Raw genomic sequence first — 24,024 nt, 5'->3', positions numbered from 1 at the left:
TTTTTATACAGGAAGAAGTTTTTATTAAAAGTACTAGGAAATAAACATAAAAATTAATACATTTAAGCACATTAATAATACTAACACTCAAAAGATTCACTTTCAAACATAAGAACAGATACTACTATTACTTTTAACGTCTTGTGATTTTCACTAGTTCCGACTTTCTTTCGCCATTTATCTATAATAATTCCATCACATAAATTTAATGGATATGGGACGACCTACTTTTCTTTATGTACAAAGCAACTTCATCATTCATGAAAATGTTCAAAATTTAAGCAACAATTATTTGATGATGAGAAAAAAAAATCTGAATCACATATTTCACGTAACTACATCAAAAAACGGCGCTTGATCAATGTCGTCAAGATGAATAGACACTATGTGCCTTCCAGGTACCATCACTAGCCCCAATACTCTCGGCTCTTCCATGTTTCCATTTTCTGAAAAAAAAAAAAATAAAAAAATAAAAAAATAAAAAAAAAAAAAATTTACATAACGCTCTGCATACAGCTTATTGTACAATGGTTAATCCGAAAGTAATTCTGTTTTTTATCTTTACAGGTGACGCCAGAGGAAAATGGTGGTAGTGCAGCAGTAGAATCTGAATCTTCTCGCAAACTTCTGTTATACTTTTTGCCATGTGACAAATGACACCAAAGGAACAGTCTAAAAAATTGTGCCTGATATAGATATACTTAGAAACCAAAGCGTGTAATTAATTTTTTCATATGGAAAATAAATGCTCCTATTGAACAATATCGACACTTGCTAATGGCTTACGAAGACCAAATAGTTAATGTTAGCAAAATGAGAGGTGGGTGACTTGTTTCCGCTGTGAGGCGACTTTAAAACAAACCACGTTCTAAACAGACATGCAAATTTTCATACTATGCAATGAAGAGCCTATCGGTCAGCTTATCCATGCAAATCGACAGATTAAGATCAGACAACTGTTCTACGAAAATTTAATATATCACTAATCAGTGAATATGCTCTTTATAACGTTCACTTAAAAAAAAAGCAATCAAATTTTTAATTTATGTGAATAAAGGTAATTAGAATTTACTATTTTTAATTTAAAATGTACTTTCAAGTACATCCTGCATTATAAATCTTTGTAAGCTTAGATCACCTGATTCACAAATTCCTTGTATTTGGATTCCAAGGAAGTTTCGTGTTGTTTTATTGGAACATAGCCATGCTCTACCAATTCTTTGTTTGTTAGATATGCTTCAAACTTTCGAACTTGTTCACAGCATCGAAGCTGAAGAGCCACAAATACAGCATCTTAAATTTTAACATTTGATAGATGAGGAAATTTGTTAGCAACATCGTAAACCCTCTGCGTGGGATCCATAGTCTTTACAAATGTTTAATAGGCTCACTAGTCAGTTTCATGGAAGGATCCAGCAGTACCACACAAAATACCAGATTTTCCAGTCGCACATTTTTAAACTACTGTGCCGATATTACTTACTTCAAGCATACTGAATATAAGCAAGGAAAAGAGAATTAATAGAAATACCATGAATATACACTTACATTTACTTTATATCTCTAAAGAATCATAATAAATCGATCTACGTTCATAGAAATCGATGTTTTTTCCACTGTGACTTGCGAGTTTAACATCCTACACTACTCAAACAGCAATGCGAACACCTGAAAACGACAGAAATTCAAAACTAAAGTTGCCAACTATTTGCACAGATTCCCTATATTCAAATTACTTGGAAACTATCCGTCACAGTGAAATTCTGATTTCAAATTTGACCAAATTTTACCTTACAGCTGTGAATTCCTTTAGAATTACTGATTTTCATGAAGAAATAGAAACTACGTAACACAATGAAGTACAAAAAAAGTGAAGATATGTTTTTGGTATGGGAAAAAATATTAAAATACCATTATCTCTCGTACCTTCTGGTTTAAGATATTCATTACAGGATCCTAGGATAATATTCGCATCTCTATCCGTACAGAGGAAAACACCTACAAGCACTCGCCCATCTGTCATTTCGATTTTCATACTTTTATTTAACCAACTCCGAAGTTTCTGCTTCTCTGGTACTTCATCTTTCACAGCATCTGCCTGCAACAAAACAAAAATATGTATTGTATATATGAAAATATTTTGTACCGATAAATACCATTACCATTTCTACTTCAATTCAATTTTCCTTTTTTAGTATCTTTAAAATGTAGTTCAACTGGAATCCAATTCTATACTTTGTCAAAATAAATTTCACTATCTTAAGTTTTTTTTTTTTTTTTTTTTTTTTTTTTTTTTTTTTTTTTTTTTTTTTTAAAGTGTACCGCAATCAGTCTACTTACTCAGAAGTTTCTGATACAGTACCAATACAAAATTGCACACTCATTGAGACTCACTGCAACATTATTCGTAATTCTAGACCAATTAGCCTCGACAAATGACTGATCATCTTGCATTCACGTATGCCTAAATAAAGAGAGGCTCACATAAAAAACCCAAATTTATACGTAGATTGTATTTACGGGAATTGAGATACATTGCTAGAGAGGACATAGAGATAGATATGATTGTTCGATGTACACTCATGTCCAAAATTATTGTCGCATGTCTATAAAAATGTTGTTGTAGGAATATAATTTGATAACGAATTCGCCCGGTATTTCTTATAATGTTAGTATGTGTATAATCGGCAAAGACATCTGTGTGGCCAATTTCATGTGGAAAGAGCAGTAAATAAAAACAATAAAACGAAAATAAAACTTTCTTGTCTATTAAACAACATTTTGTTTTATTCATTCTAATTTTCGTATTTATAATTCTTTTCCTACGAAATTTATCACAAATATACATTTCCTGATTATACACATAGTATCAGTATTAAAAGTACCCTGCAAAATCATTATCAAATTATATTCATACAAGGAGACACTTAAAGATATGCGACAATCATTTTGGACATGGGTGTACATTCTGCAGTTAAAGATGTATTTAATCAGTTGCATATTTCTCAACGATTTCGCTATGTGAATTAGAACATGGTTGCTTAACACAAAATGAACCAATAAATAATAAAAATTAAACAAAATCCTTATTATGAATAATACACACAAATGGCTGGAGACAGAAAATAAAAAGAAAACTTATAATGACCACTCACGGTTTCTGATCAGTTTTAAAACCATGTGGGACTCACCTTCAGATACTACAAAAAACGAAAACACGGCAGGGTATAAAAAGAAGTGTAAAAATATCATCACTCGGTTCCACGTGTAACAAAGTATAAATGATTTATTAGTACATTGCTATGATGTACAGAATCAGACTTGCCAGTCTAAATCAATAATACGCCTTCTATATACCAAAAACCGACCACGACTGTGATCCAGTTCTTATTCTACTGCTCGATCCAAATAAATTTAGTATCGAAACAAATATACTCACCCTGTTACACTTTAAGCTAGTATTCTTAGTTTTAAATGTACATAAAAACCGACTCAGTTCTCTCTTCTCAAATTATTTTGATTTCCGTATGACATTAAATTCACTGATATCATAATAAGTATTAATAAATGAGTTTGATGAAATATTAAAACTGTACAGCATAGTATTTATTTTCTCTCCCAACATGTGAAACAATTTACTTTATTTCTGGTGGTTGGAAGAGCACAACAATTGAGAAATATGTAGTATCTACAAAATAAGTACACTTGAAATCTTCATGCTGCAGACCAGGCAATCTCAGAACTCCTTCCTCAACTTCACGAGGCTCTCCCACACACTCAACCATTGGCTTTAATAAAATGTTTAACAAAATACTTCACCAAAAGCACTCCTCTGACTGCGAATACTTATTGGGCCACAACTGTGTGAGATCAACCTCATGATCTGACGAAGCCAAGCCGGCCACTCCTGCAAACCGACTAGGACATCCTCATCCTAGGTTCACAAAGTCACGTTTCTTCTATCATTCTTATCATGAAAAGTTTTGTCTTTTGGAGATTCTGTGCCGCGGCATTCAAAACTGCAAGACACACTGCTTTAGTGAAACTATTTCATTAAAGCAGTTTCTTGCAGTTTTGTGTACATATAACTTAAAACGCCTTCGTAACTTTCTAAATGTTTATCTTACGAAAAATCTATTGTACAAGAAAACAGCATGGAAATGACGAAGAGTGAAACACGTTAAATATATACAAGTTACACAGGGCGGCCAAAATGAAACTGGCCCGGGAAAGTGTTTTCGGAATTTCGTGAAAATGTAATTCAAACAGCAAAGAGACCATTAAAAATTAGGACAGACACAACTAGGTGTGAAAAGACCATGCCTAGACACGTTACAGCAACTAGTTATTTGAGTGAAACGTGTACACGTATTTATTGATCAGTTAAAGTGAGAGGAGATATGTGTTTAGTGACTAGTTGAATGCAACACAAATGATGCAAACGATAAAACACCCCATACTTATTGTTAGGTGTTATGCGAAGCACAACTCGTGAAAAATGTATGTTGAAATATTTCCACAACAGTTTAAGAATGGAAATGTGTTGGTAAAACATCCAGCAAAATATGCAATTCAAAACTTAGAGGCAAAACGGCGCGAAACACAGACTAGAATATGTAGACCACAAACTCAGCGAAAAACTGAAAACTTAGCGACAGTAGCGCCTCTAACACGCGACGACACAGTCGATCTGACGTCACCTACATGGAAATTTCGAAGGTAACTATTACTCTTTCGCTCCTTTAGTTGCATTTGGGAAACAGCGTTTTCTCTTGACGTACTTCCCGGAACTTAGATATTTTCAAAGTGAACTCTTTAAAAGAAAGAAAAATCTGTTAATATATATATATATAAAGCTGGAAAGGAACGTCCAGTCCAGAGACAGTACAAGAGAAAGTAAATATTAGCTTATCTGATGATCTTTCTGCACTACATCTAACACTGAGATGCGAAGCAAACGAAAACAATCCGCCGGTTACTATGACAACCATGACGGCATGTTCGAAGACCGATGGCCGCGCCATCCACACACGACGACACTGATCCGGCCCACCGAGAGCGTTGACTGGTTCTTTCGCTGTGCAGACGATGCAAACTAATTTCAATAGCGCATAGAGGAAGTTGCTCGTCTCTATGTATTCTAGTCTGTGGCGCGAAACGGGTTCTGTAGTGAATAATGAAAGCCTGCGGAAAAAAAAAAAAGGCCGACAAATTCTCAACTCCGCTTTATAACCTCAAGTGGGAATTAAGAGATTATCTTGATACCTTATCGTGAAAATGATATGCATTTTTATCCCTACAAATTTGTTAAGCCTGAGCTAAATCTTCCAAAGAAACCTGCCTATGTGAAATTCTGCCGATGGTTTCTGAATGAAGCGGAATCAGGACTTCCGGATCCTCAGTTTTTCATTTCTTTAGATAAGGTCTGGTTCAGCTCATCCAGGTATGTGAATTCACAGAACACGCATCACTATGCATCAGCAAATCATTGACAGTACGTTCAACAGTTGCTACACAATCTTAACATTGGTGTTTTGTGCGCAATGTTCGATTTCCGAATCATAACATGATTCTTTCACCAAGTTGTTAATGTTCGTCGGTATGACTGGAATTAATTTAATTCATTTGTGGTTCAACTCATAGAAGAAAAATGACTGGATATTTTCAGCAAGATGAAGCAACAGCACACATCGCACTGGCAACCTTGTCACGAGTTCATGAAGTGTTCGTTAAGAACAAGACAGTCATCAGAGGCATTAAAATCTTCCGGCCACCACGCTCACACCAATTTCTTTCCCTGTGATTTTTACATGTTGGGCAAGGTGAAGGGTCAGATACTCAAACGCAAATAATCTCCACACACTGGAAGAGCTACAGCAGAACACTGAAAACGCAATTGCTGCCATCGCCTAGGCAGAACTGCTTTGTATGTCTCATAGTTCGATAAATGGAGCACAGCGCTGCATGAACGTCAACGGTGGTCATTTCCAGCATCTTCTGTAGAGGGTAGTTCTTGTGTTCATTAAAAGGATAAATTTAGCGTCCGGGCTAGTTTTATTTCGGCCACCCTGTCTATAGACATCATTCTTGCTTCCTTGCTTGTGATAAGGAAAAGTGAATTTCTCCTGAAGAAAAACTAATTGCAAGTATGGAAATAATAGTAAGATTACAACTACTAAATATTAGTACCTAATGAGGCTATATATACGAGTATATACATACTTGTATATACTCTCATAATGTAGTAAAAGAATAATAGTCGAAAAGTATCTAAAATACGAGATTATAGGTCCAAAAAGAGGGCCATTTAAATAACATGGGGAATTTCTTTACCGCCCCTTTAGACCCACTAAAAATTAAAAATATTCACTTTTGGCAATATTTCTGCGGGTTAGTCCCGAAAAGCTATAACCATGTTAAATTTAACCTTTGTAATACTACAGGCAGTGCCCAATAATTTTGGGGTGTAAAAGGTGCCCCATATAAATAATATGGAGAAGATTTTTCAGTTCCTTATAAAACCACTTTAAAGCTGGAAATTTTTACTTTTAGTTATTTACTTAGGTAACGCTAACGAAAACGTACAAGCATATCGATTTTCAAGTTTTATTCCAATTCCAAGTACCTACAATATAAGATTATAAGTCTTAAAAAAAAAAATAATAATAATAATAATAATAAAAAAAAAAAAATTAACATGGGGAATTTTTTCAGCGCTCCTTTAGATCCCCTAAAACTTAAAAATATTCATTTTTTGCTAATTTTCCTGTAGTTTAGTCCCGAAAAGCTATAATCATGCCAAATTTCAAGTCTCCACGTCAACCGCAAGTGCCCCTTTATTTTATGTCAGTTCATGTAGTTTTATATATAGTTAAGATTTCGCGAAGGCAGAATAATTTGAACTTGACATTTAATTTCTTCGTGCATATGGCTTGACTTGTTAATGTTGATTCTAGATATTTTAAAGTATCCACTTTGTTAAAAGTATTATTTGATATTTTAAATTGTCCATAATTTGCAGTATTACGGTCAGGGCGGACTTCCACGTATTTAGTTTTCTATGCGTTTACTTCTAAACCAATGCCTTCCTGCAGGCGTTTAATAAAACATCTGCTTTTCTTTCTATTATTCTCATACCATTCCCTATCAGTTTTACATCACCAGCCTAAGCCATAACCTGGTGAGTGTCATTCAGCTCTAGAGCCTGGCTGCTTTGATTTTCCTTATAGCGTGTTTTACAACAGAACTGAATAATAAAGGAGACAACGCATATTCTTGTTTCAGGCCATCCTCGACATGAAACCTCGTGAACAAGCATCTTCCTATTTTACTTCGAGATTCATTAAGTACATCTTAATTAATCTAACTAGGATTTACGGTATTTTTAAATTCAGTAAGAATGTTGTACAATGTATCCCTTCTAATCGAGTTGTATAAATAATTCAATAAATAATTCATGTACCGGAGTATTGTATTCCCGTTTCTTTTCGAGTATTTGACGAAGATAAATGTCTGGTTGATAGTTGATCTATTTCGCCTAAATTCGCAGTGATAATCTCAATAATTTCATCTGCGTATAGGATCAATCTTGCTAACAGAATGTCTGACAAGTAAAGGGTCCAAATGGATGAATCGAGTTGCGGGGTCAGACATAGTGCGACTGATAGAGGATGTGGAAATATGTATATGTGCAAAGCTATAGCGGCTGAGCGCCATAAGAAACGGAGGAGGTCGAATTTGGTGGGAGAGGGGCTATGCTGTTATTGAAATACATCAAATAAACTGCTGAATCGTGAAAATAGTGAAAGACAGACAATGCAAACGGTGGTAGTTTTACATATTGGCAAAATAAGAATGGGCAGAGTAGATCACGAACCTCCACCAACATCTTAAAATTCGTCACTTCGAAATCTGTTATATTTTTTGAAGTGGAAAGATATGTGATATATATCAATTAGGGTCAGCATGTTCTCAAAAAGTCGATTATGAACTTTAGTCATCGTTATCTGTGTTTATTTGGGAGATTTAGGACCATCTTTATAGTTATTTACACAAATCTATGAGACTGATACTCGTATGTTGAAAGTTTTGATTATCACGAAAACACATGTAAGTTGAACATATCCACAAGCCAAGAAAACTAACAGTGAAATTTGATATCCAAGTTGTATATTAGTGCATTATTACTATCACATTTCACTGTTGAAAATATCAAATTTCACTGGATATATATATATATATATATATATATAGTCTGGGTCGTTCTCTTTCCTTCCCATCTAACTTCTTTCCTTCCTACGAGGTCCACCCTATATGTCTAACTCACTTATTACGGATTTTAATGCGCCTGTTCTATAGAGACTTTCTATATTCCATGTTCCAAATCTCATGTCCATTTTACTTTGCTGAGGTCAAGCCATGCTATTAGTTCTGGTCCGAGGTTTCTGTGACTGATTCTGAAAAAATGCTTCTTTACAGGATGAAGTTGTCAGCCTCACGCCAAACCCCTACCTCTTGTTTGTTTGCGACTGTTTATTCAATATATTCTCAGCTAACCTCTCTATCTAGAGCCCTTCTTCTCGATCCGCAAGCTGAGGACGCGCTATGTTGTGGTGAAAGGAACCCATTTACAATGTTTATTCACATAATGTACAATTTAACTATCAGAAATGTTCTGAATGTGAAAACTTGATTGTCCAAGCACAACAGGAGTAGTGGTGCAAGCTATGGGCCTGAGTGAATGAAGACCAACTACAAGAGTGAGGGAGCGTATGATTGTTCAGAAACCGGACTGGGTAGTGTAATGGTAACGCATCGGTACGTTATATCGAAGATCCTGGGTACCGGTCAAACCCTGCATTTCTTCACTCTTTGTGTATCAGCCATATATTTGAAGAGAAAATACATTCTTCTTCCTTGGGCAGTAACGGGTTGCAAATATACATACTCGTTTTTCTTCTTACATTGTAGCCCCTGAAAAGAATTTACACTATTAGCAAATCAGAGAAAACTAATACACTAGAAATATAAATACTGTACACGATAAACGCTCATATTCTATCGAGTTCGCTAGTATTCTCAAGTTTGACGAGATAGTTTCTTTTCAGGATCTGCAAGGTAAGAAGAAATACTAATATGCAAATATGCAACCTGTTGCTGCCCGGGAAAAGAGTACGCTTAAATACACAGTACAAGATAATACGCATACACCTAAAATCAAGAACATAGAGGCGAGTGCTATGAGTATATGGTCCTTACGTACTTTATTACTTGCTAAGTATTTGCACAATCGTTCTGCGTTGCTGAACTTACATTTTGATCTTTTTGAAAATCAACTCCTCCTTCTTGATTATCCGTAAACACATCCGAGGGCTCTGGGCATGCAGATCCGTGCATCGTCACCTACACAAAGAAGTAATTATTATTACTTTTACGAAAATATGCAAGGGCATATTATTATTATTATTATTAACTTAATGAATATACTAAGTACAAAGAAATTACGTTATCGTCTAATATATATAGTAATAAATACGGTTGATTGATAAAAATCTATGATATAAATAAAATTTATTTGCTTAACACAGAAGTAAATTGCGATATTTCTGACCATTCTGGGACACTAATCGAATGTAAACTTGAAATTCGTATCTTAATCCGTATGATGGTAGGATTTTAATAATCCAAGTTTAGTATACAAGTTTTCTAGATTAGACTTAATGGGCCAAGGATTTTAACAATATACTGATTTAATAATTGATATTGTACAGAAACTTGAGAAGAAGGATTGAATTCATTTAACATCCAACACTTACAATTTTTAGTTTAGAAATATTGAGTAATATTGTAGTACATATTACATATTGTAGTAATGTAATAGCCTTTTTTTTATCCAGTTTAATGTAATAGTAACTGGGACGTTTACATTTATATAACGGGTTTAACTATTTGAAATGAATTTTCGAACATAGTACCTATCCCAAACGGGTTTTTTATCATGTCACTTACATTAAAATGCGTATCCTAAAGGGGATGGCAAAGAAAGTTTTAGAATGTAATCAAAGATAGAGTATCTTACAAACTCCTCATGTTCAAAAGATAAAACTTCGTGTACACCTCCTTATTACAGATAAGTGGCCACGTGGTACAGCGTTTTAGAAAATTGCGCTTCTAACGGAGAGGGAGAGACAATGTTATTCTCAATATACAGCCTAAAAATATAATATATAACATCGACGTCATCACCCTTTGTCAATTCCTAACTTCTCTGGTGGATCCAATGCAATTAGCACATTCTTCAAGCTCACATCCACAAAAATTAACTAAGAAACAATGGATAACACAATAATAATGGTGGATGTTCTCTGATCCCTTCTGGGATGATAACTGATTTCAGGTCGTGGTCACGCAAACACAAATGAAGCCCATCCAGAAACATTCGCTAACAAAAAGCACATTCGTCCAGAAACATTCGAGGTTATTCCTGGGAACGCACCACCCCAACGTCAACATGGCTTATAGATCAAATTTGGCCTAGTGACATCACCTTGGCTCCAATCTATGCATAAGAGTTGGGTTCATAACCACCTCCCGCTCCACAAACTGCTGCAAACTGTACGAAAAACACTTACTTCCTGGGATCAAAATGGAAGACAGTTGTTACTTTGGATGAAGCATACAGTTTCCTCACATGTAATGATTACATTCGGACAATTACGTACCGTGGTATCTCTGACAACAGAGATACCGAGTTTTACAGCCGCGCCGAGTTTCTCGCAGGGAATCAGGATTGTCGTTGGAGACGGTAATAAGAGGTAGTTAGGGCAAGGTGAATAAAAACATTAAGGTGAATGTTTTCTACTTCTAGGAATCAATCATTCCTGTAATCTACTAAAAGGACATCCTTTCTTTGTATGGAGCTAATAAGAACTAGGTGAGATCCACATGAACAAAGTGTCCACTCATATCCTCCGGTTTCATAATTCGTAATATTCTCTTTCATAACATTCCTGATACAAGTCCTAGCAGCAGCCTAATAAAAATAAATAGAAATATTTTTTACAGTTTAACGTCCCACGCATATGCCCTTTAGGCTGAAGGAGACGGATTATTAATGAAAGTGAATAATGGTGAAATTAAACTTTTTGCCCTCTCCCATCGGGAATCGACCCAGAGACCACATGCACCAAAGGACATACGTGCTAGCCACTAGTGCAGCGGGAAAGGCTGCCAACCCAATGAATTTCGGCGCATTTATATTGTTAAAATATCTACAATATGTCACCACCGACTTATGGAAAAAATGCAGGGAAATTGGGGTGGAATTCCTATGCCTGTAGTTTACCGTACTTTCTTGCAGTGGAACTTGTGATGTCGTGTGATAATCCATAGTGCTGGTTGTCCGATGGAGTACTACTGATAGTGGCGGCACAGTTTTTGGATCAAAAGATCCAATATATTTCAGGCAAAAATTTTCTTGTAGGCCCTATATCTGGAGAACTAATATAGTGTAGAAAAAGTCAAACTATCACTTAACTCTGTATAATGTGCTTATTCCGTATATATATATATATATATATATAACTTAATTTAGGAGCTGTTCAAAAATTTTGCGGCCCATGATTCGAAAACTAATTATTGGCCAAGATCGCAATCTTTTGACTTTTTTTTTTTTTTTTTGACCATTCCTAAATTATTCTTCATAGGGTAAGTAAACATAAATAGGCTGCCTATAACCAATTAATCTTTTGTACAGTGCAGATGATAGTTACAAATTTCAATTTGTTTTAAGTTGTATGATTCTTACATTAAACATTACAGTAAAATACTCTTTCGCCTCTTTATTCTAAGATATGATTTAACGAAAGTAGAACAATTAAAGTGCATTTGGTTGAAGTTGATATACTTCATACAAATTACTATTTTGCCTGTTGCTAATTCTAAATAAATTCATCTTTTCATTTAGAAACTACTTACCCCAAGCGCAATCAAATTATCAAAATCTAAACTTTTCGGCAAAAAGTTATCTTCCTTAGCACAAATCTTTTCAAAAAATAACGTTGTCTGTGAAATTACATTCCCGTTGATTATGTTCTTTCCTTACGTAAATTTCCATTGTACTTAAGTAATCTTCCTCAAGAGTACTAACAAGTATCTTACATAATGATTAATTAGAAAAAAGACAATCAACGGGATGTATTCCACAGACAACGTTAAGTTTCTGAAGAGTCCTGCTGAAAAGTCAATAACATTTTTTTACCGAAACATTCTCATTTACATAATTGCGGGTGCTTTTGGGAAAAGTATTTTTTAATGAATATTGAATATGCATCCTATTCAATGAAGAAACTAACCACTTCTTGTATTGGACCATCTCATAAATAATGCGTTTTCTTTTTAAAGTGCATGAACTAATAATTGGACGGAGAGGGGGCAAACTCTTTTAGCAACCTAGTATAAAAGCAGGTAAGACATTTACTTTTCTTCTTCTTAGTGCAACTTGTAAAGAATGCAGTTCGATTGGAACACTTATTTATAAAAAGTTAGAATGGACAATGTGACAAAGGAACATATTCAGCATATTTTGCTTTACGAGTTCAATAAAGACAATATTGCAATGTAAAGTGCAAGGAATATTCATGCAGCATATTGAAATCAGACAATAAGCGTAATCCCGACAACCAACGCGAAGTCAACAAAAGTACCGAAATGTTCAATGTGTTTCTCACGAGCTTTCCCAGTTTAATCACAGGTAGGTATGAATATGTGCTTTTCTTTGGTATCACGTCCCAAGAATGAACTTTGTTTCAACGAACAGTGATGTGACGAGAAATGGGTTTTACTGAATTTTGGAAAAGGGCCCTTAAAAGTCCACCAAAAAGACGAAAGAGCATTGCAGAAAATGAACGATTAAAAAGTAATTTTGCAGAATTACATTGCAGAATAATAAGATTAAAACATGCTTTTATTCACTTTAACTTTGATAAATGAAAGAGGTATTAAAAATCCACGTTATTTCTGAGATAACCTAAATGAATGTAAGAGATTTCTCTTTATTTTCAGCATTGCACTTTTCTCTCTGAATCTTCGTTGGCAATTATAAAATATAAAACATGTTTCCTTCAACCCAAAAAATGTTGTGAATCATTCGTTTATATGCACTAAGTTTTTAAAATAAGTTTGTCCGGTTTTTAAAACATTGTTAATGTTCTGCACAATCTCTTCTTAAGTAGTAACAATAAAAAAAATTTTCCAGCTCGACAGCTGACAATATAGATATTTGAGAAAATGAAATGGCTTCGCATTCAAGATAATTAGTTGCAACCGAGCCTCTAAGAAATATATATGTACATCCTTGTCCCTAGTACTCGTATAAAAATTAAGAAATTAATGTAGTACCTAGTACAAAATCAGACTCTTTTTTCAAACTTACAAGAGCCACCTTTTTATTATTATTATTATTATTTAACTTTGCAACAATTTAGCTGTGCATTTTTAAGGAGGTATATTTTCTTATATGGTTACTATGTGGTAAAAGGTTTCCAAAACTCGTGTTGCTGACTAAAGTTAACAAGTACGAGACTGAGTCCCAATGAGGGTGAAGATTGCGAGTTCGCACAAAGTTCATATGGAATGGACATCTCTATCTGTTTCAAGATGACTTCGATAAAATAAAAAAAAGGATTTTAATAAAACTTTACGTATGTCTTATTTAAGGCCTGGAAACAAGAAAGTAGAACGGGATAACTTTCCCAAAAACTAAGTTTCTCAATAGAAGTTTGGTATATTGTTTGGAGTTGAAGGCAATCGGACAACGAGATAAATTCATAACATTGTAAAAATATATGTTTAAAACTTTCCTTTAAAAAAGATTAACAGATTATTTTTTTTAACATATATCACTTGCGCTTCCTTTGAGGCTTTCCTATAAAATCTCACGAGCAAGAAAGTGAATTCGTCTTATTTTAAAAAATCAAGTTTAAGGATATACTTTCTGGATATGAACCGAGTTCCATGAAATATCGCATGTACTTTCTTTAAAAATTGCCTGTGTAATCTATTGCCTATAACTGAACTCAAGGATAGGGTGAATTGCCTTCAATGCCCTTTCTTTGTGGTTTAAAAGCCTAAGGAAGGTAAAACAAAAATGAGTCAAAGGTACGGCAGTACAATCCCACAACATACACGTGAAAATCTCTTATCGCTTCTATTCTACAATACAAAGCATTCAGTCTCAGAATCGACGAGTTGTATTACTAGCATACTACTATTCTCTTTTACTAGATAGGTTACTTCCTTAAACTAATAAACAAAATCTGGCAATACACTGGGCTGGTTTATGAACACATTTCTTTCTTTTTAGTCTAATTATCAATGCATTGAACACAACAAAAAACAAAAATGTCATTTAGACTCAATCCTCTACAAATCTCATTTTCCTATTAGAATTCTGTTATTACATCACACTTTCCTATACAGTAAACTCACTCTTAACTGCACTTTCTTAACTGTTTGTCTGCTTAACCGACCACCTTCCAAGAAATAAGTTATCTTCGTTCTCGGATGCGCTTGGTGCCCCATACAATGTACTGTAAATTAACTAATCGTTATGAGTCTATGTTTCTGCCTTGATATTGATTCGACACTGTAAATAAGTGTGTGATTTATTGATGGTATGGTGTGCTTTATTCAATATTCCGTATTTCGTTCAACTGAGTTCACAGGGGAAGCTTGAGGTGTAAACTTTACATTTTGGAAGTTAAATTTATTGAATTTAATAAACTTAACTTTAAGCCTCTTTTCTAACCATTATAAAGATGGTATGCAATTAAGAGGCTATGAAATGGTGATTTTCGCTTTAACAACTTTTTCGTTATCGAACCAGGGGACGGTCTCATGGTGATCGGTTAACAAGGAGTCTACTGTGTAACAATTCTATTACATATCTGATTCATCCTACACTAGACATACCAACTTCCATTGTATTCAGAACAATCCTCTAACTAAAAAAGCAGACACTTATTTGTACTATTGAATAATTCATTGCGGTTTATATAAATTCGGATTTCCTCTGAAGATTTCTTGAGATACATTTATAGTTACTCTTCTTTATTTACATATTCACCAATAAAGATGATTTTCCTGAAATATCTGAAGAACGCAGGATTATTCGAAAACACTATTAACACGTTCACTGCGGCAGTGTAAAATCGAGTTTAGATCTAAGTGCTATACGAGTCACCGTGTGTCTCGTGACTCGTGTAGCACAAATTCTAGTAATGTTAAAACTCAGTACAAACGAAAATACCAGAAACGCACAGGGGTAATACAATGCATACAATGGCACCGCATAGAAATGAAAGATCGCACGAGGCACCGGTGACTCGTAACGCAGAGAACATGTTAAATCTATATTATCACTTGTAATCTTCGCATTTTCTCACTTGTAGAAACCTGTTATTGAATGCTGAATTTTAATTTATAAATGTTACTGGTAGTATTTAGAAAACTATTATACATATTGGTGAAAAAAAAAAAATGTGGTCTTCCATCCCAGCGACGTGTCGTGAGTCCCTTATTATCAGTAAAAGTGAGGGAAATTGAGTGTGAAAAAGTATAAGTGCTTTTATTTTGTAAATAGGACTCACGACGCGTCGAGAACAGTTTTCTAAACACTAACAGTGACATCCACAATTATAATATTCGATAAACTTCTATAAGTGAGGAAGTTCAAGGATTAACAAGAGCTACTACAAAAGTAGTGTTTTCGTATGATTCTGTGTTATTCTAATATTTCAGAAAAATTCTCTGCCAAGGAATATATAAGGAAAGAAGGGCAATTAGAGGAAATATTACTCGAGCAGGCTCCAGAGACATACAACGCAATTGAGGAGTACTGTGTAATAATGGCCAATAACAAGAAACCATGTTTTGAGATAATAGCGTGTAAACATTTCGAACATGAATATCTTTGGCATTTAATATTTATACATGAGTGCACTCAACAATAATAACTTAAGTTCATTTATCTCGGTCTTCAAAATAACACAAAAGTAAGGTTTTGTTCCATTGTAACCTAAATATGCACGTTTAAAAGACAGCGTACATAGATCCTACTTGGGGAGAACAACTTCGTATGATCCTGCGTACATCTATCTCTGTAATTGTCTGATACATTTTGAGAAACTAAAGAAAGAAACGAAATACCATGACAGGAAACACAGCATAAAATAACTAGAGCAAGGTTTTTGCACAAATAAAGGTGCAAAGCAATCTATGTAACACGTAGAAACTGGATGCTGATTACACCTACGCATGAGGATCATCCTCTACAACTCCATTGTGTGGTTCTTGGTTCGGGCTTCGAGCTCAACGCAACAGTTCCTCGCACTAATAACAGCATCTGGGCTTCGAAAACGTAACGAAATCCCTGTGTCTCTTCTTTGGCTGGGTTGAACTACAGTGGTTAGCTTCCTAACAATGTAACTTCAAGATTCAAGTCGCAGTCAGTCGTTTAAAGCACTTAAACGAAATATAAGCATCAGTATACGTATCAGCAGCTAGACATCACCAGATGGTTTAAAGCAAAGTCGTACGTAGGACTGAATCTTGAAAGTATATCGAGCTCCTGTTGGTTTATGTTTCATTACAGTTTTGAATCCATCAGTAGAGCTTCTTGTTCTTTCAATCACTTCCGTAAAACTGAGCAAACTGTACTTCTTATTCCCTAGTGCTCAAGTTCTTCATCAAACATTCGTCTTTACAGCATCCGCCCACTAATGCAAATGGTTTTTCGAAAATATCTTTACCATTACTCCCTATATGTCTCACCTGCGTTGTATAATTAACATCTTCTTTGCAACAGTCACATTTTAACTGTTCCTCTCGTTTCTTCGGACTAACAACACCGCGCTGTGAATTCGTGCTACCACATTACGACATTTTCCAACCTGTTGCATACAACTACCCCACTAACATAACTGCAGTTGGCATTCGCCTCCGTCTCACGACGACTTCTGTTAGTTTACTGCAGCAACATCAAGACTTGAGATATTGAAATGAAACTTTGCAGATATACCAACCTAAAATCCTTCTTACATGGGCCTGACCTGAGGCCTTAATCCAGGTTACAATTTGACAGTGTTGCTTAACTCAAACTTCCATGCAATTTCTTTTATCCTGAGGTGATGTAGAGGGTTCAGACGATCCTTAAAACTAGGTAGGCTTTACCAGCAGAGCCTCTCGTGGCCGGTATATTAAACAGATGAAAAACACTTTAAGAACATGTTACGTATAGGGCAAAAATGAAAAAGAAATAAAATTAAATCTTTGAGTTTTACATCCTACGTTTATGCCGACTAGGCTAAAGGAGACGGTGATGAGAAATGAATGAAATGGTGGAATGAAGAAAGTAGGAAGAAAACGGGAGAACCCCGAGAAACCCATGCACACCATGTTTGTCCACCACAAAGTTCACTTGGCGCGAGCTGGGATCGAACCAGGGACCCCATACAGCAGAGGTGAGCGTTATACCACTGAACCACCGCGGCCTCACGTACAGGTCAACCAGCTGTCGGAATCGTAAATAATATTGTTTTTCTATTTCGCAATATGAGTTCATTCGCAATAAAATTTGGCCAAATATATAAATGAGAGCAGTTATTTGGCACGGAAAGCTACAAGAAGGAAGCCTAATGTTCTAGTCTAGGTACTGAGAATATCCGCTCAGCTCTGTACTCACATATCACATAAACTAAACTTAATACTGCGATAGGAGACCTTCTCATGCACTGCACCCGTGCATTTTGTATTGTGTCACCATTCTAGAACCGTTCCCTAAAATTGCACGAAGGCCACACAACACTGATGACAACCCTATTTTTTTCTTTTAACATATTACATTATCGTTTGGTATACAAGTTGCACAATATACTTAAATCACCTATTTTTAATCTTTTAGAAGATGTAATTGCATTTGTTCATATCTGTAGTGTTCGGGCGGACACTCCTTACTTCACTGCATACCTTCTCTAAGGCCTCTATTCTTGCATTTTTTTTTTTTTTTTTAACAAATTAAATTGTGCTTCACGTTATACAAAAGATCATATTTTTCGTACGACTCTATTAATACTTCATGTCCTGATAGCCTTGTTTTGAAATGACAGTGAGAAATAAAGTTGAATGTCGTCAGGCGCTATAGTTTGCTGATTGGTTGGGATAGCCACAAAGTTCCGGTTCCGGCGGAACCGGTTCTCAGAGATCCGGTTTTTAGAACCGGTTCCAGACCTGGATCCGAAAACCCGGTTCCAGAACCGGACCTTAGGAACCGGTTCCAGACCTGGATCCGAAAACCCGGTTCCAGAACCGAATCTTAAGAACCGGTCCCAGATCTGGATCTGAAAACCCGGTTCTAGAGCCGGATCTTAGGAACCGGTTCCAGATCTGAATCTGAAAACCCGGTTCCAGAACCGGATCTCAGGAACCGGTTCCAGACCTGGATCCGAAAGCCCCCAAAGATCCGTAAAGGAGGCATAAAGTTCACCTTCAAAAATAATGCAAAGAGGACCATGCGCTTGTGCCTCCCCGCCCAGACCCGCTTGTGCCCCCAGAAAAAAAAATTTGGTCCACCAGTGATGTTTAGCCAAATGAGTTGGCCAGTTTGCCTGTTTAGCCAATGAGTTTGCCAGTTTCCCAGTTTATTTAGCCAAATGAGACAAGCTGCCGCCGCCTGGGCGCCTGCCTGTCGCTTCCACCATTTTATCTAGCATACTGTTCACAGCTTGCCAGCAGCTCGGGTTTAGCGTAGGGATGGTCACAAAGTTTCGGTTCCAGCGGAACCAGTTCCAGACCTGGATCCGAAGAACCGGTTCCGTCCAGACCCGAAAACCGGTTCCACCAGGAATCGGTTCTGGCCATCCCTACTGATTGGTAGTTGAATGCAAGTTCAGAAAAAAAATAGAAACTGCTTCTATTTCTTCCAAGTCAGTATCCAAATAAGGACAGCAGAAAATTTCAACCTGGACTAAGAATAAGTTACTTCTCACATGGCCGTTAAGTAAAGTCGTGAGTTTTAGATCGTGAATCGCAACTTTCATAAAAACATTCTATGCCGGTACGAGCCCCTATGACATAGAACTCCTCAATTAACTGTTTAAGGGTACAAGACGAGTGCTTGCTTTTTTGTTACAGATATGTGTTCTATTGCACTCACTAGCAAATATATAATCCTCTGCCCTCCATTAGCTTCCAGGTTCAAACAATCCACTTACACAAAAGATTATACACCCTACATGTCCTGCACCAAATAAAAAGATAATCGGATCATATTCAGCTTAGTGTTTCTACAAACTTTAATAGCGGAAAAAGATGAAACGTGTTCGCAATTTTTAAAAACTTATTAATTTCTGTTACATGCATTGCGACGGTAAAAGAGATTCTCATTTTAATGCTTACCAATGTAACATTGTGCTACGAAAAGAGATATCCAAGAGCTAGTGCTAAGAAATTGAATGCAATTCCGTGTTCTATTTAGTTTAGTGACTATAAGATCCCATTGAAATAAAAAAAAAAAAAATATTTTAGTGTAACATTATGCTCTTTAGGCTAAGGAGACGGATGATTAAGGCAAGTGAATTACGATGGAAACATTGGTAGAATGAGAATGTGGGAGTACCTCGAGAAAACCCACGTACACGATGTTGTCCACCAGAAACTTACTTGGCCGGGAATCGAACCAGGGACCCCATGCACCAGAGATAGGCACTCTACAACTGAGCCACCGTGCCCCCTTGTATTTGCCTGTAATGTTGCTCATAAGACTGTATTTCGGGGCGTCTCGTTTGGAAAAGGTGTCTTGTCTCGGAAAGTGTACATTTTTGTCGTCTCGTGGACAACACTACCCGCAGGCGTTCTCTCACTGTACACTTTCAACGTTATTTTTGCAACAGCGACTGTAAATAGCGCCTGCTTCAGTGTTATATTTCAACATACTAATTCCTGATAGATTTACGAAACAAACATCTTTCAGCGAGCCTACCCAATGAAGTGGAATGTAAAGGATGGAATAAAAGTTTTATGTCATTAGGAACGAAATACTGTAGTGAATAGGATTCCCATGAGATTTACGTCCTTTTCCAGCACTACCTTGTTTAATGTAGGATTCTAACCACTACTTGGATTTGTACCGAGAAAAATGCTACCACCGGGAACAGAATCCGAAGTACATACGCAGAAAACATACATGGCACTCACTCGTCCACTATGAGGTATCTATATAACAGAATGTGTAGTCATTATCCTAACGCACCGCTACTAATCTGTACACGAAATATGCAAGATTATAACATTCTAGGAGGGTAGGTTGATAAGTTCTCAGCCTACCCACGTTCAAACAAAGCTAGATATAAAAGTTATATACGTTTATGAGGCTTATAATTTGTGAAGCCACTGTACAAAATTTGGTTTGACTAAACCAATTTTAAATTTGTTTTATTCAGGTCCAAATTGAGAATGTCAGCCCAGGTCCCAGAAATTAGTAAATTTGAACACCGTGCATTCATCAAGTACATCTTCCTAAAGAGAGACTCGCCGAAGGAGATCCACAACGACCTTGTCACATGATTGGGGGACAAGGCACCATCGTATGCTACTGTGAAGAAATGGGCAGCGAACTTCAAACGTGGGCACTTTGGTCTGAACGATGATCCAAGGTGTGGTAGACCAATTTCAGTGACCTCTCCGAAGATGATTGACTCCATTCACCGGCTGATTCTCGACAATCGCCGAATCCCGCTCAAACAGATAGAAGATACATTGGGCATTGCTAGTAGTCATGAACGGGTGTGGAAAGCTATCCGTGAAGATTTGGGTATGAGGAAGGTTGCGGCAAAATGGATTCCGAAACTTTTGAATGCAGATCAGAAGCGTGAGCGGGTGGAGGCAAATAAGGCAGTTCTGTCCCAATTTCAAGCGGATAAGGCCAATTTTTTTTTGCAACGGCTGGTAACAGTGGACGAAACCTGGTTATATTCCTACGATCCCACGACGAAACAGCAATCGGCGGAATGGTGTCACAGCGGTTCTCCACGTCCGAAGAAGGCTAGAACACATCGCTCCTCTGCTAAGGTCCTTGCTACGGTCTTCTGGGATTGTAAAGGAATTCTATTGCTGGATTATCTGAAATCGGGTGAAACCAGCAATGCAACTTATTATATATCTCTTCTGGACAAACTGAAACCAGCACTAAAGGAGAAGAGAAGTGGGAAGCTGTCAAAAGGGGTAATCTTCCTCCAGAACAATGCGCCCTCACACAAGGCACGTCTGACATTGCAAAAAATTGGAGGACCTACGGTTTCAAATACAGGAACATCCACCTTATTTGCCTGATTTGGCTCCATCAGATTTTATCTCTTTCCTAGATTGAAAATGTTTTTAAAGGGAACGCATTCCAATGATGCCGATGACGTCATTTCTCAGAGGCCTTGTTTGCAGAGCATTCATCCGATTTCTATTTGTCTGGCCTGCAAGCACTGCAGCAGCGATGTAAAGAAATGCATTGCACTACAAGACGAATATGTTGAATAAAAACACCAAGTTTCGCTTCCTATCTACTTGTTTTCTTGGTGAGGCTGAGAACTTATCAACACACCCTCGTAAATATGCCCCATATAACAACTTTAGCAGGTATTTTTTCTTTCGTTCGTCCTCATTGCCACCCTAGTGCTACCGTGCTTTTACGGCGCAGATTCACTGTACGGATTCTCAGATTTGTAAAATTTAGAGAATAAATTTGTAATAACATTTTAATAGACTATTGTGTAAGTAATCTAACCTATGCGTATCTTCCTAAAATTACATTATTAAAAGTCAAACCCGTTAATGAAAATCGTCCACAAGTTAGCTAGTAACCATAATATACAATATGAAGTGAAGTGAAGTATCTGAAGTCAATGGGCTAACTCCTAACACACAACTATAGACGCGTCCGAGTGTTAAGGGATAAACATAATTGTGAAATTTACGTTAGTAATTTGTTATGTTACTTTGGAATAAATATGCAAACATTGAAAACATATTGGAATATTACCTACACTGTCTTTTAGCCGTACAAATTCATAATTCAACACGGAAGGTAAGTAATTTTATGCCAAATACAATGTTTTGCACTATACTCGTTTATATCTACCCACCCTTGAAGATACACCTCCTCCCTACGGATGCACCCTCTCACTACCGCTCGGTGTCCCCTGCTGCGCTCATATCTGACTCGGTTAGATAGCATTCTTGCTTTTTAGAGATCACTTAGCATAAGTCGGTTAGTGTCTTTTGCGCAATAATTCTTATCGTGTACGTACACTTAAGCCCCGTAAAGTGAATCTCTAGAGAGGAAAGCAAGTTTACGCACCAAAAATGATTGTTTAAGATACAAAAGAATAAGATGTATATATGCAATGAATTTATATATGGTTAAGTACAATAAATTTGCACCGTTTTTAGTAGTTACCTAGAACAGATTGGTTGGTGTTTTTGCACTATAATTTCTATGGAATATGTCCGCACGCTATATTTATGTCCATAACGGTTATGCCCTCCTAAAATAAAATTAAAAAAAAAAAAAAAACTAATCCTACAAGAAATGAGTTAAAACTGCTGCAGATGGCAGCCCCGAAATACAAAATTTACGGAGAAATGAATAATCAGACGAAATATGATAATGAAAATAACAATCATTAGAAAGGTTATTACTGTACGGTAATTAATAATGGAGAAAAGATAAGTTAAATTGTGGACTGTATGTATTTACGGATTGATACGATATGAGGTGAGTAGGCAATAGAGCATAATCTGACAGTGTTTCAAACGCATTGTGTTATTAACTAGGATATGTATGCTGCTGTAATGCAGGAAATATATAAATATAGAGCAAACACTAATAAGAGGGGACTAGAAGTATTCCTAAATTGAATGTTAAGCACGCTCAAAGAAATATTTTCGTATGCGTTTTCTAACTTTTAATGTTCTAGCGACATGCCCCCCACCCCCACACGCCTCTGAAACACACACACAAAGTAAGGATGATACCATTCACGAATTTTTAGTACAGTTTCGTAGCTATAAGGTAGTGAAAGTTCATTTTCTGAAGAAAGAAGTGCATAATCCATGAGTAAACTTATGGTTGCGTAAACTAGGATAACACTTTTTTTTTTTTTTTTTAATGTAATCATTTGTAGGCCCCACATTCTTAAGGGGGCAGACTACTAAATATTTTTCAAAAGCTAACAAATTTTCTTTTGCCAGTTTTTCGTAAGCGAAAAGAGATAATGAAATGTATCTTACCTCAGGAATAGATAATGTTATTCTACACCCGAAAATACGAATCAGAAGAATTTTCAGTGTTGCCATCCATAGAATTACAGTGTGACCAAAATTTGAATTACCCAAAAATCTAGGTTATGGCAGCAATTGGAAAATGGAAAAATGTGGGCAGTCTCTAATTTGCCTATTTCATGTCGAGAACAGAACCCAAACGTCCCCTGCGGGGCTTCTAACTCGTTCCCACTACTACTTATGCTATGGATCCGTACAGTAAAACTGCACGGTTTGTTGGATTTACAATGCTAACAAATGGACAGGATACACATGGCCCCAGTAATAAGGAAAGATGACTACATATATGCAGCGCATTCTAGAGTACTTTATCGTAATGAATTACCACATACCAAACTTTTGTTTTACCAACTACTATTTTCACTGTGTTAATTCCCTGCCCGCATCGAGAGCTAAACTTCAACACTAAACTACAAAACTTTGGTACTAACGAACATTGGTGAGTGATTTATCTATAAACGTTATGTTCAATACTTACATTTATCAACTAATAATGTATTTATAAATAAACTGAAAATCACCAACTCTCGCCCTGTCGCTCAAGAACCGTCATTTGTTTTCTCTGACAAACAAAACAAGAACACACTGCGAATAACGTGACTTTCTATGAGTTTAGCGCCTGCTTCATAAAGCAATGTT

At 36.2% G+C, this 24,024-nt stretch overlaps 1 protein-coding gene across 3 annotated transcripts; it reads right to left on the bottom strand.

Moving 5' to 3' along the window:
• Positions 1 to 24,000, bottom strand: Sbat (LSMD1 domain-containing protein Sbat). Of its 3 annotated transcripts, none has more exons than XM_081772055.1 (4): positions 23,864 to 24,000; positions 9,313 to 9,402; positions 1,927 to 2,098; positions 1 to 446 (listed from the first exon to the last, which is right to left on the bottom strand). In XM_081772055.1, the coding sequence occupies exons 2-4, from the start codon at positions 9,394 to 9,396 to the stop codon at positions 328 to 330; spliced, it is 375 nt and encodes a 124-aa protein (XP_081628181.1). In that variant the 5' UTR covers positions 9,397 to 9,402; positions 23,864 to 24,000; the 3' UTR covers positions 1 to 327. The 3 variants fall into 3 exon arrangements, with proteins under 3 accessions (XP_081628181.1, XP_081628182.1, XP_081628180.1); XM_081772056.1 differs by having other exon boundaries at positions 23,907 to 23,973; XM_081772054.1 differs by lacking the exon at positions 23,864 to 24,000 and adding an exon at positions 23,335 to 23,415.
• Between the last annotated feature and the right edge of the window lie 24 nt (positions 24,001 to 24,024).

Source organism: Thermobia domestica, chromosome 9 (genome assembly GCF_964235325.1).
Source record: "Thermobia domestica chromosome 9, izTheDome1.hap1.1, whole genome shotgun sequence".
NCBI lineage: Eukaryota > Metazoa > Arthropoda > Insecta > Zygentoma > Lepismatidae > Thermobia > Thermobia domestica.
This window is presented reverse-complemented; position numbering and strand designations above follow the sequence as displayed.